We start from the raw sequence: 16,291 nt of genomic DNA, 5'->3' as shown, positions 1-16,291 counted from the left end.
CACTCCATTTTTCTATTAGTGGTTAATAGTAACTTTGGCTTTGCGGTAAAATGATATAGAGGAAAGATCCTTCATACTTCTCTCTATGATTTCAGTTCTATGTTTATCAAATTCTCTTCATTTTTAAAGTGCACTGGACCATCTGAAGAGCAGCTTTGCTCTGCATGGCTAAACATAGGAAAGATTTTGTCTTTAATAAGGCTGAGATAAATAATCTCAAATCCCAGTGGGCCTTGTTAAAGCAACATCATAAATTTTTTACACTTCCTTATGAGTTTGGAAAAAAATAAATTGTCTACATATCAGTCTGAGCTCATGCTGACTAATGTGGCCTTAGGGAAGGGACTGTTGAAATTCATGTGTCTAGCCATTAGAAATGGATTTATAGATGCAATTATGATAAATCAGCATAGGTTTATTACATAATGATTAATTAAAAAAAAAAAAAAGTAGTTACAGCTGAAAATAGAAGGCATGCAGAACCAATGCTTAAATGCTGTAAAGCTGTTGTGACCTGTTGGTTCTGTACTCTGTGAGCACACTGGGAGGTGTTCCCATCACTCAGTTTTAGGTACTCAGTGACCTGACTGATGAGCAGGGATGAGATAGCTGATGAAGATACTGGTCCCAGCTGTTGACTCTGCCTGGACATCTGAACTGCTCATCACTCATTTCCTAAACTGCCATGGTTCATGGTGCAGTGTCTTTAAGCAATCCAAAATTGGCAACAATTTACCTTCAACCATATGCTCTAAACTGCAGCAGTTGAAGACTTGACTGTGAAGTGGCTCAGACGTCTGTGCTGCAAAACCAGGGTGAACAGTTGGTACAGTAACCTCAGCGAAGCCCGTGACTGAAAAGCATTATTGGCTTAAGCGAGACAATCAAAGTTCCTCATCCAGCCTGTGCAGGGGGAGCAGCAGAGAGGTGCTATGACCCCTGGGCAGGCAGTAAACCCAGTAAGCAACATGGTATCCCCCTGCCTTGCTACTAGTGGTCACACCACAGTCCCCAGTCAAGGCTCTAACCACAAACCAAGGCAGCACAGTATTAGGCACTATATAGAAGATATGGCCCATAACCACATTGCTCACAGCTGATCTATCACTTCTTAGGACAGAGCTGCCTGTTGAAACTTCTAGGCAAATGATGTGAACTGTCCTCGCGTCAGATGCCAGTATATCCCCAACCAAGCCTCTCTGACCGCCTACATCCCACTGCTCCTCACCACCGCTGTGGGATCAACCAGCAGCCTCAACCCCAGCACCTGGTACCAGAGGGATGGTGCCTTTGATACCCTGTCCTGACAGTGTTGAAATGGCTGTGCGTTCAGGACCCTAGACTAGCAACAAATAGTAACACTTACTTCCTCAGCATAGATAACCAGGCAAGCAGTGAAGACAGATTATTTTAAAATAAAGATCAAATGAAATTGAAGTTGAATGAAGTGATGGTCTATATGATCAGTGATGGCACAGCACTGATCTTGCCCTGTACCTAAAGCCCTGGGTTCCCTTGCCACATCATAAAGCACTACCCTGGATGTTCTGATGCAGGTTATTCCTACCAGCTGTGCCACATGAAGATTTGCATATGCTCTATAAACCTTAATTCCCTTTTTAAGACCTACTATACCAAGCAGGAGGCCATTTCTGAAGTTGAAATGGATTTTCAGAACAACATAAAGATGAAAATGTTTTCTGGCCTCTGATTTTTAAACCTTTGGGTAAAACTAAATCTCTTCCACAGTGCTGTTGATATTCCATATGAAAGTATTCACAAATACCAGGCACTCCAGAACATTATTACGCCTGAATCCAAAGGGAGAAGTTATCCTGCTGTACAAATAAAAGCTGTAATCACTGTTCACAGAAAGCTCTCAGCTTGCTGCTTTGAAGTGTGGTGGTTTTTTTCTGAGGTACTGACTTCAGAAGAGAAGGAAATTCCGTATTTCAAGATGTAATTACATGAACCTGCAGCAAAGTAAGGAACACTACAAGTCACAGAACTGGCTGATCCTGAGAATTTGTTGACAGCAAAATGTATTATTTCCACTCACTCAATCCAAACCGTTGCCAAACAAAAGAATTACTAAAATTAGAACGTCACATATGCCATATTTTCCCTTTCCCACTGAAACCGTAATTTTCCTGGAACAGTTTATTTTTGTAATCATTTTCCCTCTCCACTGATACAATTGTGGCAAAATTTGTACAGATGCGAAGGTATGACACAACACTGATATTAAAATATCAGGTGTGTCTACAAGTCAAATTTAACAAGTGATTAAATCCAAAATAAATAAATAAATAGATCCAGCAGTCAAGAACATAGCTTCCTTTCCTAAAAACAACCTTAATTTAAAAACATAAACCCACATAGCAACATTTTTGACACAGGTCACATATGCCCAAACTACCTGATTTTACTACATCCCACAGTCCGCTTTGAAAACTCACACATTAATTGCCAGTCTGGAAAGATCAATTTTCCACTAGCTCCCTTTCCCTGTTCTCAGCCAATATGTGTCCTCACACGTCTGTCAGGTTTCCTCTGCGCATGGAAATACTCTTCCATAAATAACCCCTCCACCCTTCACAAAACTGTCCTTAGTTTTAAAACCTCCTCAAAGCTAATTCCTGAGGTTGCTCTTTCAATTATTCTGAAGCCTTCCCCTTCCATTATGGCAGAGATTTCAGAGTGTCTATAATCCATGCTTGCACTGATGGAGCCCTCCACAGCACTTACGCAGCTGCCCAGAGTCCAGCTGTCCTGCTGCAGACACGAAGCAGAGCTGGAGGAATCACACAAGACATCACCCACCCTTCTGAGATAGCATTGGGGGGGCTGCATTGCACCCACACATACAGTCAGATCAGTGAATTATTTTGGCTCTTTAATTTCATTTTATAAGCTTTCTTAACATTTTGTGGATCGTGAAACTGGGAAACCTAGTCTCAGTTTAGAAGCGTGAAGAACAGGAAGGGGAGACAAACCGCCTGGCAGCTGAGTTCTGTACATGAGCAAGAGCAGAAGAAGAAAGGATCGGAGAAGGGATTTGGGTAGAAGATTAAATCTAGGTTTAGCCAAGTTAAATCAATGATGATGCAGGAGTTGATGCTATAGACTGAAGCACAGCTTTGAAAAAAGAAAGTGAAGTAGGAATGGAAAGACTGAGTCAGACACCAACTCTGTGAGGACAGAAGCCTTTGAGTAGATGACCTCATTCAAAGAGGAGAAGCAACAGCTGAAAGTAAGACAGCTGCAGGTAAATTACTACAAATCCTTTGCAAATAAAGTTAATTAGAATGGACTTCAGATGTAGGAGAACACACCATAGGTAAAGAAATAATGCCACACTTGATAATTACTAAATTGTTGAATAGCAGCCCAATCAAGACCATGGTAGCAGTGTGGCTCGACACTCACATGCAAACTCGTCACTCTGAAGAGCTTCCAGAAAGCAAAAGAGGTCTGGTGAAGATGAGGCTGAAAGTCTCCTGGCAGGTCAGTGACAGATTTGGAAAACTGAACTAGAAGCCATCTCCTAGTCAAAAAAGCTCATCTCCCTGCAAGAACAGGCACTGTGTTGAAGCATTCCTTTTTGCAATTTTATCATGCTTCATCTTAAAATCAATTCTGTTTCTTGACAATATTATTCCTACTAGAAGGTTCTGCAGGAACCTCACTGCTCTGATATCAGAGAACTTCCAATGTCCAGTCTAAACTTTTTCATAATCAACTATATCTGTATGTTGTCTCCACTTTCTACTGAAGGCAATCAGTGAACAGTCCAGGTATCTGGTACCCACTACTACATTATGTTCTCGAAGCAATTTGCCAAGTTAGGCTTGCATCAAGACATAATTGGTGATACAAGAAACTCACCTGGATAACTGTGTTAAGTTCAATGGTGCTATGTGTAAAGGAAAGCTGCAGAGGTGCTCAAAGTGTCTGCAGAATTGCTATGTTGGGGGGCAAAAATCAGCTTCCCAGTAACCAATTTCTTCTTGCAGTAGCCAGTGAGAATTTCATCAGTTTCAGAAAAACAAAATATAGTTTTCAATAAAATCTCTTAACTCAGATAGGAATTTGTATTTCTTAATCATCATGATGTTCTTGAAAAATTAGAGGCCATAATATTAATGACATGCAGTCACTTCTGTTTGAAATACAATAGCTGAGCAGCAGTTTACAGCAATAATATGCAAACAACTGAAAACAGGAAGTAGAGAATATTGACGGACAATTTTTTAGGTATGACTACAACCAGTAAAGCTCCCATTTGGTAATGATATTAGATTCAAAATGCACTAAATCATTAAATATCTGATGTCTCTTCTTAAAGCCCCTTGAAGTCCCTTTTTCAGAATATGATTCTTTGCATTACCAGCATTAATTCTAGCTGGTCAAAACTCTGCTGGATTTTTTCTTCCAGTTAAAAAACATTCCCCAACTTCTGGAGGAAGTTTAAAACCTGGGAAAACATTTAGTGTAAAAAATACTTAGAAATGCTTCAGCAGTGTTCTCTGTAGACCATACAATCATTTCTACCACAAGATACCAACTTTGGACAAGAATGAGGAAACACATTACATTGTTCAACCATACTTCTTTGTGAAATACACAGGACGCTTGGGAAGCCAGTCAATAAGGAAAAAGAAATACATACAAAAATGCAACTACCTCAACAACATTTTCATACCAAAATAAAACAGTTTTGGACAGTTCATAAACATAAATGCCAACAGGGGAAAGGAAAATTGTGCTTTGTTTAAAACCCAACTTCTAACCTGTTCTGCTACTGATAGAATGCAGCTGCCCATCAGTACCAGCTGAAAAGCCCCAGCTGCAGCACTGGAGACATGGGCATCCAGTTGACACACTTGCCTGCAGTCATTTCCCTGAAAAACCATCTTCAGTGAGACACTGCGCAATTTTGGTTTATCCAGGAAAGCCAGCAAAATTAGGGCCCACAGAAGCACTTGATTGCTTTTTGTATTACTGCCTCTGGGACTATGGAGAACTCTATAACATCAGAATCCAGTCAGTATCACCATGAAGTAAGGAAAAATTTGAAGGCTTAGCAGGTATTATGGTAATGTGTACACTCTGGGAAGAACATAAACGAGATTTAATACTCTTTTAACCATACACAGAGGGAAAATGGGCATGGTCAGTCCAACAGCTCACTTCTCAGTAGATCTAGTAGTCCTGCCTTCAGCAATTATTTGACTGAAATTCTAAAATTCTGCAGCGATTTTATTCCCCAGGACAACATCTTCCACCTTTCCAGTCAGATCTCCTCCTCTTCTTCCTCAAACATTCATATCCACATAGGTATCACTTAGTATGCCTATTAGTTATACAGATCATTTCATTTATAGCTTAAGGCAAGTATTCAGAGGAGCCAGTATGCTTGTTCTGTTTTGATGCTACAGCATTCAAAATAAGCAAACAGCAGCAATATCCTATTATTGCCACATACAAATGGAAATATCCTGAACAACTTCACAAATGAGCCTTCCTTGGTCTCAAGTCATACACTCCCAATTTGCTTTAGCCTTACTGGTTTACAAAGTATTGCAAGTAAAATCAGCAGCTTAAAATAATTTTGTTAATCTAAGTATTGTTAGTTTACACAGCTTATCATGGACAAATACAATACAAACAACAAATGCTAATTGATTTAAATCAGCCCAAGATCCCAGAATTCAGTAAATCAAGTTTTGAGTTTAAGCAGTTTTTGTCAGCAATCTGTCCAACAGAATTTTTTATTTTTTCACTCTTGGCTCGTTATAGGATTTCTGCCCGCTCAAATGGATCCTGTCATTTAAAAGTCATTATAGGAGTCGAGTACTTACAATTCCCAAGTGAACACAACAGTCTTTATAAGTCTATGAGAAATAAACTGTAAGCCTTTAAGTGGAAAGCTGCTATAGTTCAACATACAATTAGAAAATTATCCTCAATGGATCATCACTATTGCATTTAGGCAATGTGGCTTTCAAAAAAAAAGCAGTGTTACAAGGAAAACAAAATGACTACAATAAAGATATATACATGTCTTATAGTAAGACTTGAATAGATGTGACACTGCTGTCCCTCCACCAAACTGGCCAGTAAATCTGACTCCTAATGTAATCAGCAGGAACACTGCATGTTGTAATCCCAGTGTGAAGTTTAGGGTCCCCATGTCCATTTTGCCAGTATGATTACGGAATTGTTTGCTAAATCCCCAATCCTAGATCTAGAGGCAACTCACTGAAACTAGCAGAACAGTTTAAAAGAGGTTGAGAGAGTACTACACTGCAGTAATGAACTTCTGGAACCTGCTGTTACAAGAGACTGTGAAGGCAGACAGCACCAGGAAGGTCAAAAGGTGTTTATTCAAATAGGTTGTCAAAAGATGTATGAACAGATAGTAAAGGAAATAGGCAGGGCTGTAGCCTTTAACATCCTTAATAGAACAACTACAGAGCTAAGCAGGACAAGGAAGTGCTGAGGCTCACATGCTGCTCTAAAGAACAACTCTGGATGTCTAAGGCAGGATACTGGGCTCGATGGCACACTGCTCTGGCCCAGCACTGCATTTCTTACATTCTTATCCTGTAAAAGTGAAATTAACTATCTGGCAATGCAGTTGTTTCAGACTCCACATTTTAAATTAGTTTCAGATAGTCCTGCTTTTAATTTGCAATTTTTTCCCATTGAACTTGACGTTTCTCTCATTGCCAATCCTGAGATTCTCAAAAGAGCTGATCTACAGCAATATGAACCAGAGAGACATGAGAACTACCAAAATTGTGCTTACCTGAATTTAATTGTTTCACAAATAAATATGAATAATAATAATATGGAAAAAATATACAAGCTTGAATTATATTTTTTGTTCTACTATATTACAGAATCACAAAATTTTTGAGTAAAAATACAAGAGATGTTATTTGGTAGACAAAGGGTTTATTCCAACATTTACTACATTTCATATTTCCAATATTATTTAAAACTGGAAAGATTAGATACCAAAAATATGACAGCTCCGAAGAGTTGGAAAGGTATATCAGATCTGTGTTTAGGAAAAAGAATGAAGTTCTTAACATAGCAGGTCTAGTTTCAATAAAGTCAGGATATTTCTCCTGCAAGTTAGACTTAAAAGTTGCATAGACCTTTCCCTAGAGGTTGGAAAGGATGTTATCAGTACTGAAAAACAGTTCTTTCTTCTGGAGAATGATCTCCAGCTAAAAACAATAGTTCTTAGATGGAGCTTTCATATCTTCCTCCAAGCTTCAGCCCATGCATTCAAAGTTCAGGAAGCTTATAGTTTCCATGTGTCTATCAAACTCTGAAAACTATTTTTTCCCTCCTGTCCCAAAACCCTGACTGGCATCAGACTGCATCTTTCAAAAAAATCTTTGCCTGGCTGCTCAGTCAGCTCTTTTAAGGCAACCCACCCCACCTGTGGTGTCAGCTGTCTTAACTTCATACCAGGAAAGAATTCATGAAGGGAACAAAAAAAAAAAAAAAACACTTATCTGAAACAAAACAGATCCTTCACACTCCATTTACAATCACACCCACTTATTTAATCATTTCATATGTAGCACAGGAAGTTTATTATACTACAGAAATCACCTTAAAGAGAGCACAGATCAGTGAAACACTGGTTACTCCTCAGTCAGTCAACTCTCCGTCTGTGTGCTCCCATGTGTTTTCTACAGGCAGGAGCTACTGAAACACGAGGAAATGGCATTCTATTACAGACATACAAAAATCAGTGAAATAGGACACAGTTTGGCGCTTTTACGAGAGGTGAATTACTCTAGAGTCACATACAGAATGAAAGCCATTCTCGGGACAAATAAACAACATTGTGGAATACATAAGTAACAGCTTCATAAACAGCTCACTATACATGGACTGTAATAAAAGCATTGGGACTCAATAAGTCCAGGTTTTCAGCCACAAACTCAATTTTCGAGCTTATTCGGTCCCTCTAAAGCTAATAAAATGAACAGTTTCTGGAAGTAATTTTTCAACTCTCAAATTATAAGCAGCAAATTCTTACATAGGAGAAGGCTTCTGCAAAAGCTGTAACCTATTCAGAGAAACTCTAGATACATATAAGAAATAAAAAGCTATCAATGACTTTTTGACAAAGCTTTGCCTAGCACATTACTATAAAGCAAACAGTGTAATTTTCCTCTAACTGTGCCTTCATATATGTTTTCTGAGATCAAGTTATGGTCAAATTGCCATATAACTGTATTTTCAATTTTCTTCATACATTTTTACAACACTCTCACTTCAGCAGTATTTACCATTATCACTCCCAGCAGTCAAGGTTGTTTGCATAAGGTGTTATTTGCCAAGAACCTGTTACTTGAAAGGAAGACCTCTTCTGTTTGCACAGTAGATTTGTAGGTGGAGAAAAGGAGCCTTGCTGAGAGAAAAGCGGAGGGAACCAACATAATCACATACACATCATCCATAAGTATCTGAGCAAGAATGGAGCAGAAAATGCATGAGGCATCCTTCTCTATGGGACTCAACTACACGCGTAACATACTTTTTTCATAAGTGACAAGAAGAAATAACAGCATGTAATTTCAACTGATTTGTTGTGGAAAGATTGCTCATAAAGCTCCTGCAAGGGCTGGAAGCCTAACAGTAGGCAGACCTACACAGAACTCATGTTATCACACATAAGACACGCCTAAGTGTTTCTAGCCAAACGAGTAAGATACAAATCAATGCAACACTTAACAGCTACCCTCAGGAAGATTAGAGGAATAGGGCTCTGCAAGGAGAAATGCCAAGAGCTACACTGTAAATAGCATGGCTGTATATACCTAACCATGACTTAACTTCAAAATGCCTTAAAAGCTACTGAATGTTCTCAAGCAATGCAGCCTAACATACAGAGAGTACCCAGAACGCAACTGTTAATAATTCATCGTCAAAACAACGGTAGATGGAGAGAGGCTCCACACGACGTGTTCTTAGTTTGGTCCCATTCCATAGCTCAGTCCCTCTCCCAGAGCCTGGAACAAAAGAGTTGCTTCTTCCATTCCCAGACAACACGAAGCTGGGACCAGCCATCAGTACACCACATGCTGGAAATCAAGATGGCCATGACAATGGCTATTTTCCCCCAACAGGGAAAAAGTTTCTGAACAAAATTATGATGTAATTTGACAAAGGACAACTGCACAAAAACAGAGAGGAAGGCTGCTTATTAGACTGCAATCTACTGGAAAGGATCTGATGGTCAACACAGATCAACAAACTCAACATGAATCAGCATAAGGTAGATGCCACACAAGGGGTAATCACCTTCTCAGCAACACTCAGCCTAACTTAGAACACAGCTTTATTAAAGCAGGTTTGGGAATCAGCCTCCCCCAAACAGCTATCACTCCAAATGGATTAATTATCATCGTGGCTGGTATTAGTCAGCAGACAATAATGATCCATGAATATCTATCCTACTCGAATGTTTGTTTCCTTTGCACTGTTAACATCTAGAGTAATACTGAATGTAAGGTACAATGATAGATATGCCAGTGATTTACTGGAGAAAAAGAAAGAGAGTTCTGTTGCTCACTGAAGCATGGTGTTCACAGGACATAATTCCTACTTTAAGGGGAAAAAATACTTCCATATCTGAGGAAGGAAGAGAAATAAGCATTATATTAATTATGAAGAATTGTAAAACTGTGCTCTGAATAAAGAAGGAATATAAAATAAGTCTTGGAGTGAGACTGTACATTTCTGCTGACATCCTAGAGGTCTTGAAAAGCAAGATCACTCATGAAAGCTACTATGCTCCACACAAGAGACATATTCAAGTGCATTCCAAAGGAATCTGAACCTAAAGGCTACTTCAAAAATGCAATGTGAATTATTACGCAATCCCAGTTAGGATCCCTCTAAGCAGAGGCAGCTTGCCAGGGGAGAATTTCACAAAGCCCGAGACCTTGACTGCTACCATGAACCCATGTATTTATCTCAAAGTAAATTTAAGCTTGTGGAGGTAGACCAAGTACAGTTTTTCCTTCGTTTCTTCAGCCATGTTTTACAATGTGTGGTTATGCTATTATATTTAGATATGACAAATAAACGCTTTTATTTCTAGTTTACCTTAACCTGTCTTAACCTAAGGCCCACCTAACCAGCACAGATTCTGGTGTCCACAGGTAAGAAAGGTGCTTCCCATCCCATTGCACAGATTGCATTCTGGCACTGCAGGAATCAGACAGGACCCAAATGTACCAGTGACTCACAACAGCTGAAGAGGCTCTCTGACACGCAACAGGATATTAGGATGCACGCTTATCCCTTGCAACTGTTGGGGTCTAGCTCACAAGCAGACCTGCTGACTGCTTCCCACATAGGAGTTATCCTTACTTACTACTCACTCATGGGAAGTGGACCATGGGCTCTGAAACCTTTGCATTATTTCAAAGGCAGATGTGTGTGCAGAAACAAGCAAGGTAAGTATTCTAATTATTATCAGAATGTAGGCATCTAAAACACATGGAACTTGCACTATTGAAGGAATCAAAACACTTTGTTCAGAATTCTTGAAATCATACTTGAGATTTAAATGCAAACACACTGCATTAAGTAAGCTGTACTGGTTTTGATATTTTTGCTTCTGCTGTGTTTACATTCCTGTTCAATACAGAAAGACTTCAGTCTTATTGCACAGATCCAGGCAGTACTTCAAGCCAACTGATAAATGAGTTAGTGAAAACAGACTAAAATGCTAATGTCCTTTTTACTGTTCTTTACTAGAAATATAAAAATGAGAAAACAACACTAACCCAATAGTTACTTTGGTTTCTTAACCTTAAAAAGAACCCTCTGGTTTTTCTCTTCTGTTTTCGCATTTGTCCAGGACCGGACAGGGAAGATGGCAATTACTGTCAGAGGAGAATTAAAACCTCAGCTATGCCTTCTGCTTACTGCAAAATCCCAAAGATAAATACAAAGTAATCTTCAGAAACAAGTGTTTTGTAATGTTTGTCTGGTAAAATGGAAAGAACTGAATACAATCTCACAGTAAAATTCTGCTGCTGAGAACTCCATTCAAGAAAAGCATTTATGAATGCTAGGTAAGTGACTAAGTAGATATGACTTTTATCTCAATAACTTGTCAAAGTAACTGAATGTGTGTTAAGGTAATTAAATCTTCTCAGTGATAAAGAACTGAAACTTGAAAAGCAAAACTGTAAGTTACACTTCTGTAAGACAAGAATGGTAAGTGAAATACCTTTCATTTTAGAGCAGGTAGTGGTTCTTGCAGTGTTTCCCATTCTAAGAATAAACAGTTTAAATGATAATACTTTAAGTTGTACTTTGGATCAATAAATAACATTTAGATCACAGAGGTTTTCCAATGGCAACTTCTGAAACTACTACATTAATAAAGGTAATTTTTTCTCTTACATGAATAACATTAATAATGTAGTATGACGTTTTCTCTAAATATTAGAATATTGCATTCTTTCCCTACGTTGGCGTTTATTTCACCTATTCAATACTGCATCTGTTTGAAAAATTAAAAGGATATGCTTGGCAACTTTAGGATAAACACTATGACAAATCACACATCCTTGTAAGGTGTATAATTCTCCTGTGAAAATACTTAAATCCATATGCACATGTTTGTGTGAGATAACATTTTTGTAGTACTTTTATGAGGTCTTGGGCTATAAATTAGCTGTGTACTGACCGAGCCTGGAGGGAACATCTTCTAAATTTTAAATACATCCATACTTCTTTAAATCTTTCATCTAGTTTCCCAGAGTTTAAAGGAAAAACAACAAAACCAAACCACTATTTAAGTGGTTCCATCACTGCAGAAACAAAAGCAGAAAATTATGCTAAAATCATACTCCATCACCTGCAAACACCTGAGCCACTGCTTAATCAATATTCTCTTATATATTACTCTCCAACAGATAAAGGCTTTAACACGTTAGGCAGTGTACGGTTTTCATAATGTAGACTTCAAAACTTGCTAAAATCAAATGTTTCCTTTAGGAGGGCCCCAGTAGACTTGGACACATCCAAGAAAAACATTTATATGGCACTGTACTCAACCACCTTCCTCGCCTCTTCTCTTTCCCCTTCTTTCAGGGCCCCATTTCTTTTTGAAATAATGCCACCACTAGGCTGAAAGCAAGTTAAAGTTAAACACAGAGAGGCTAATTAGATAATGAACTTCTGAACTGAACCTAGACATGACTTTCTTTTTGAGGATATGTTATATGCTGGGAGTACACTATACTGATACAGCACTATTCATACTACTCTAGTCTACATGCATAAGTATCTTTTAACAGGGACACTGTTAGATGCACTGTCTGTGTACAGAGAGATGATCATTACCCTAATTTATTGCAACCCACCAGAAAACACCTGGAGTACTAAAGGTAACTTGGCTTAAACAAACTCTAGTCCTGTGAATAGCTCTTGCAAAACAAAGTATGATTTAAGGCAAAACCAGGTCAAGACTGAAACTGGAACAGGCAGGTATCATTTGCTAAACTAGTAACTACCCACCTCTACCCTCTTGGTTTCAGCTGTACCAAAGAGGTACAAATTCTTTACTGTAGGAATGCAGAGAGGGTCACTCCCACAAGTAACTTGACAGAAGAGATAAGTTTTTCACACACACAAAAAAAAAAAAAAACCAACAGAAATTGAAGGCAAAGAGGGCAATCTGGTTAAATTGACACATCATTCAGGAGTCAGCCCATGCTCCTTATCTCCCCTCAATTTTAGCTCCTCCCTGAACTACATCACCTGGAGCTAGAGCTGCAGAGCAGCATGTTCTGAGACCATACAGACAGAACTCACTGATGCTCCATGGGATTCACGGCACAAGCATCTTTCCAGCTTCTGCCAACAGAGCCAGAAAAATGACCAAGCCCTAGAAGTGCAGTGAGTTAACACGGGGAAAAAATGCATAAATAAAAAAGCACATTACTCTCCTTTGTAACAGAGACAACTTCTATTTGAATCATATACCTAAATGATCTACATGTGCCCCTAGAAACAACATAACTTTTTGGTCTATATTTTAGTATTATGGTGCAAAAACTGAACCACCAGTTTCTCTCTGGATGTAACAGAAACCAAATACTATTCTTCTGGCATTCTGCTTAAAAAAAAAAAAAAAAACAAAAAACAAAACAAAAAAAAATTTAAAAAGTTGTATGTAATTTCAAAGAGGTACACCTCTGAGATTAATAGTCTGTCCAAAGAACCTCAAAGAAATATTGCTGCCCTGAAATGCAAAACAAATCAAAGATCAGATCCTGAGTTCAGAAAAGACTGTACTTACTCCTTATTCCTGCTTTTAATGCATGGCTGGTAAAGGACTTTCAGAGCATTCCAGGTCCCCACAGGTCCAGAGGTAGGCATGAAAATATCTCCAAACTGAGTAAAAACACTACGGGAGGAGGAACTTCCTGAAGACTCCACCAGCAATGTGTCAGAATTTAGAAGCCATATCTATAAAACAAAGAAATAATTTATTTTACTGTAGATTACATCAATTTCAATGTCTTGTCTCTGATCCTAAACCATCTGCTATTAAAGCCACATTCTCACAAAGTTTCTAACAAAGTGTTAACAGACATAAATTGACATTTTGTTATTCGGCACAGTCTGCACAGTCTCTAGCAGAGAAAAATGAGTTAATACAATAAACTGATGCCTGATTTATCAGTCATCCTTAAGATCATTATTTCTTCAAAGCTGCCTCTTTTTGTGGCTGCAGCACATTCGCTTTGATAGTAACAAAAGAAACAGTCCCAAGTCATCTGTTTAAGTATCAAGTGGATTGTTTCTCTATTTTTGTAGTTTTTCAGCAAATAGTTGAGCATATGGTATTGAACAACTGAGGGCTAAAGACAGAGAACTGAAAGACTGTCCACTGCAATTGCCAAAACTTAAGGATTTTTAGAAAAAGCATGACAGTTATGACTGGATAGAGCTAAGACATGCAAGGAAAAAGACAACAATTAATGTGGTCTAAAAGGAAGGCTGGGATTTTCAAACGGCTGTAACAGACCCTTACTTGGAAAATAAATCTTTATCAGATTTGATAATGAGGTTGGCATTCTTCAGCACTACTTGCTCACAGCAATTCATGGAATATCTACCAAGGAAAGTTTTGAGAAACCCAAACATTTTGCATCACATTATGGATCTTATTTAATCTTTGTGTGATCGTGTATCAGGGATCCAGGGATTTCATGTTAAGCACTGTACAAAAAAGGCTCTTCTTTTATTCAGAGCCTGCAGTAGTGAAGTGATCCAAGTTACCAATGGAAAAGAATTTTTACAAGTCCTAAGCCTGTATGAAATGTTTATATAGGAAATATTTATCCTAGAAAACAGGATATATACACTGCTGCTCACTAGAGAGTAATCTTCTGCTTCTCATGACCTAATCAGCTTCAGGTAAAACAAGTTACATGATGTTAGGTAACAGACATATAATATCCCCTGTGGAGAGAGAAAACCACTATTAACAGGACACATAGTATATGTAGTAATTGAATGTGACAGTCACAATTTAATAGAGCCCAAGGCTCAGAACATTACAGTGGAAGCTTCATAAAGGAGGAAGGAGATATATTGATAAAGATGTCTTGGGAAGGGATGGGAGGAGGAGAATCACTTTAGCATATGCACATAAATAATGAGAAGCAATTGCACTTGGCCTAGCAAGTGTCTGTTCATCAGTTTTGCTCTGGTAACTCACTGTACACATTCATAGCCTAAACTGCAAAATATACCTCATTAGCTAGGACCATTACACACGGTGCTTTAAGTCAAGTGTTGAAGAGGTATAGAGAAAAGGAAGTGGGGGGGGAAGAGAAGTGTCCTATACAAACAGGCCACTGTCAGCTTAGCTTTAACTAAACAGAGTTCCTTCCTTTTATTAACATTTCCCTATGAAGGAGCCTCCTGGGATGCTTTTCAGAAGGAATATCTTTCAAAACTAGTCTAGGGAACAATGCAGCAATAGTTGTCTGCTTCTTTCAGAATCCTTCTGTAACTGCTTTAGAGAAAGCAATCAAATCATTTCATTTGCAATACAGTCCATCTGAAAAGTACTTCCTTCTATCACAAGTATTGATACATGGCGTCTGACAATAATGTTTTACCACTTGTTCAGAGTATGACTTTGTCTCAACAGCAATGCAACAGATCTGTATTAATAATTTAGCACACAATATAGAGAAAGCAAATTAATCTTTATGGGTAGAAGGACACTTGGCCATGAGAAAATCAATTTCTGAACTACATTTGCTTCTTCAGATAATAATTTCCTTCTTTTCCTCATGGATGAATTATTTGTTGATGTTGCTTTTGGTCTGAATGAACACTCACCAAGACTCGGTGTGTTGACTCAAAGCAGTTTATACACATTATTTCTGGCTAACAGTTTCCAGTTTTGGTCTGTGCTTTCAACTATGTTACTCACAATGTACTATCTTCTCTTCCTCCCTACCACTTCATACAGCAGAGCATGCATGACCCAATTCTTCTCATATTAACTCCAGTAAGAAAAGAACCTTTACATAAAGATAAATATATAAACTTTAGAATTCATTCATAGTGAAGATTGATGACCTTTTCTGAAATGACAGCATCAGAAGAAAGTGCTTGTTATTTTAAATCACCTTGTCAATAGGCTTCAAAGATGTTCTTAGGAGAAAAGCTGCAACAAATCTCAGTTACACTTCATGACACTTGATTGAAGCAGGTGAAATACTATAATTCACATTCTGCGATCAGTTTCCTAAATCTCAATCTGTGTCTCCAGCATCAATTCGAATTTAACATGACTAAAAAAAGCTGTTGTTCTTCCTTGATAGTTCTTTCTTAGCTATTGCAGAGATTACCATTACTTTTGTCATCAGGCAGGTCAGTAATGCAAACATCTACTACAGCTGCTTTGTCCTCACATTCAGAAGATGTGGTTTCCTCCTACTTCACACAGAATAAGCTCTCTAAGAGGGCTGAGTAGCTAAGTCTCAACAAGGTACTCATTATCTCGCATTTTGATCACTTCAACTTCCCCCTCTCCAACATGGACAAATGCAAACTTGTTCTGCTCATGCCCTCCAAGCCATGGTCCAAGAATCAGTATCTGACTGACAGGTCTCTCCCACCTTGTTACATATTTATTTTCTTGGAATATCTTCCCACTCCCTCTCCACTCACTCCTGAAATACAAGCTGACTTGCTCTCAAAGCACTTT

General features: G+C 38.4%; 1 protein-coding gene across 7 annotated transcripts in view; it reads right to left on the bottom strand.

The window, feature by feature from the left end:
* Positions 1 to 16,291, bottom strand: part of UBE3D (ubiquitin protein ligase E3D) — an 88,886-nt gene that overhangs the window by 46,444 nt on the left and 26,151 nt on the right. For 5 of the 7 annotated variants that reach the window (XM_042803656.1, XM_042803659.1, XM_042803655.1 and 2 more), the window contains one exon: positions 13,358 to 13,527. In XM_042803656.1, the coding sequence (XP_042659590.1) occupies positions 13,358 to 13,527 (170 nt within the window). Of the gene's footprint in view, positions 1 to 9,565; positions 11,865 to 13,357; positions 13,528 to 16,291 lie in introns of those variants that run through there. The other 2 variants (XR_006166532.1, XM_042803658.1) reach the window with 2 other exon arrangements.

This window comes from Tyto alba, unplaced genomic scaffold, assembly GCF_018691265.1.
Source record: "Tyto alba isolate M040663 unplaced genomic scaffold, T.alba_DEE_v4.0 Super-Scaffold_40, whole genome shotgun sequence".
NCBI classification, from domain to species: domain Eukaryota; kingdom Metazoa; phylum Chordata; class Aves; order Strigiformes; family Tytonidae; genus Tyto; species Tyto alba.
Note: the sequence above shows the minus strand (reverse complement) of the source record. Positions and strands in the feature narration are given on the sequence as shown.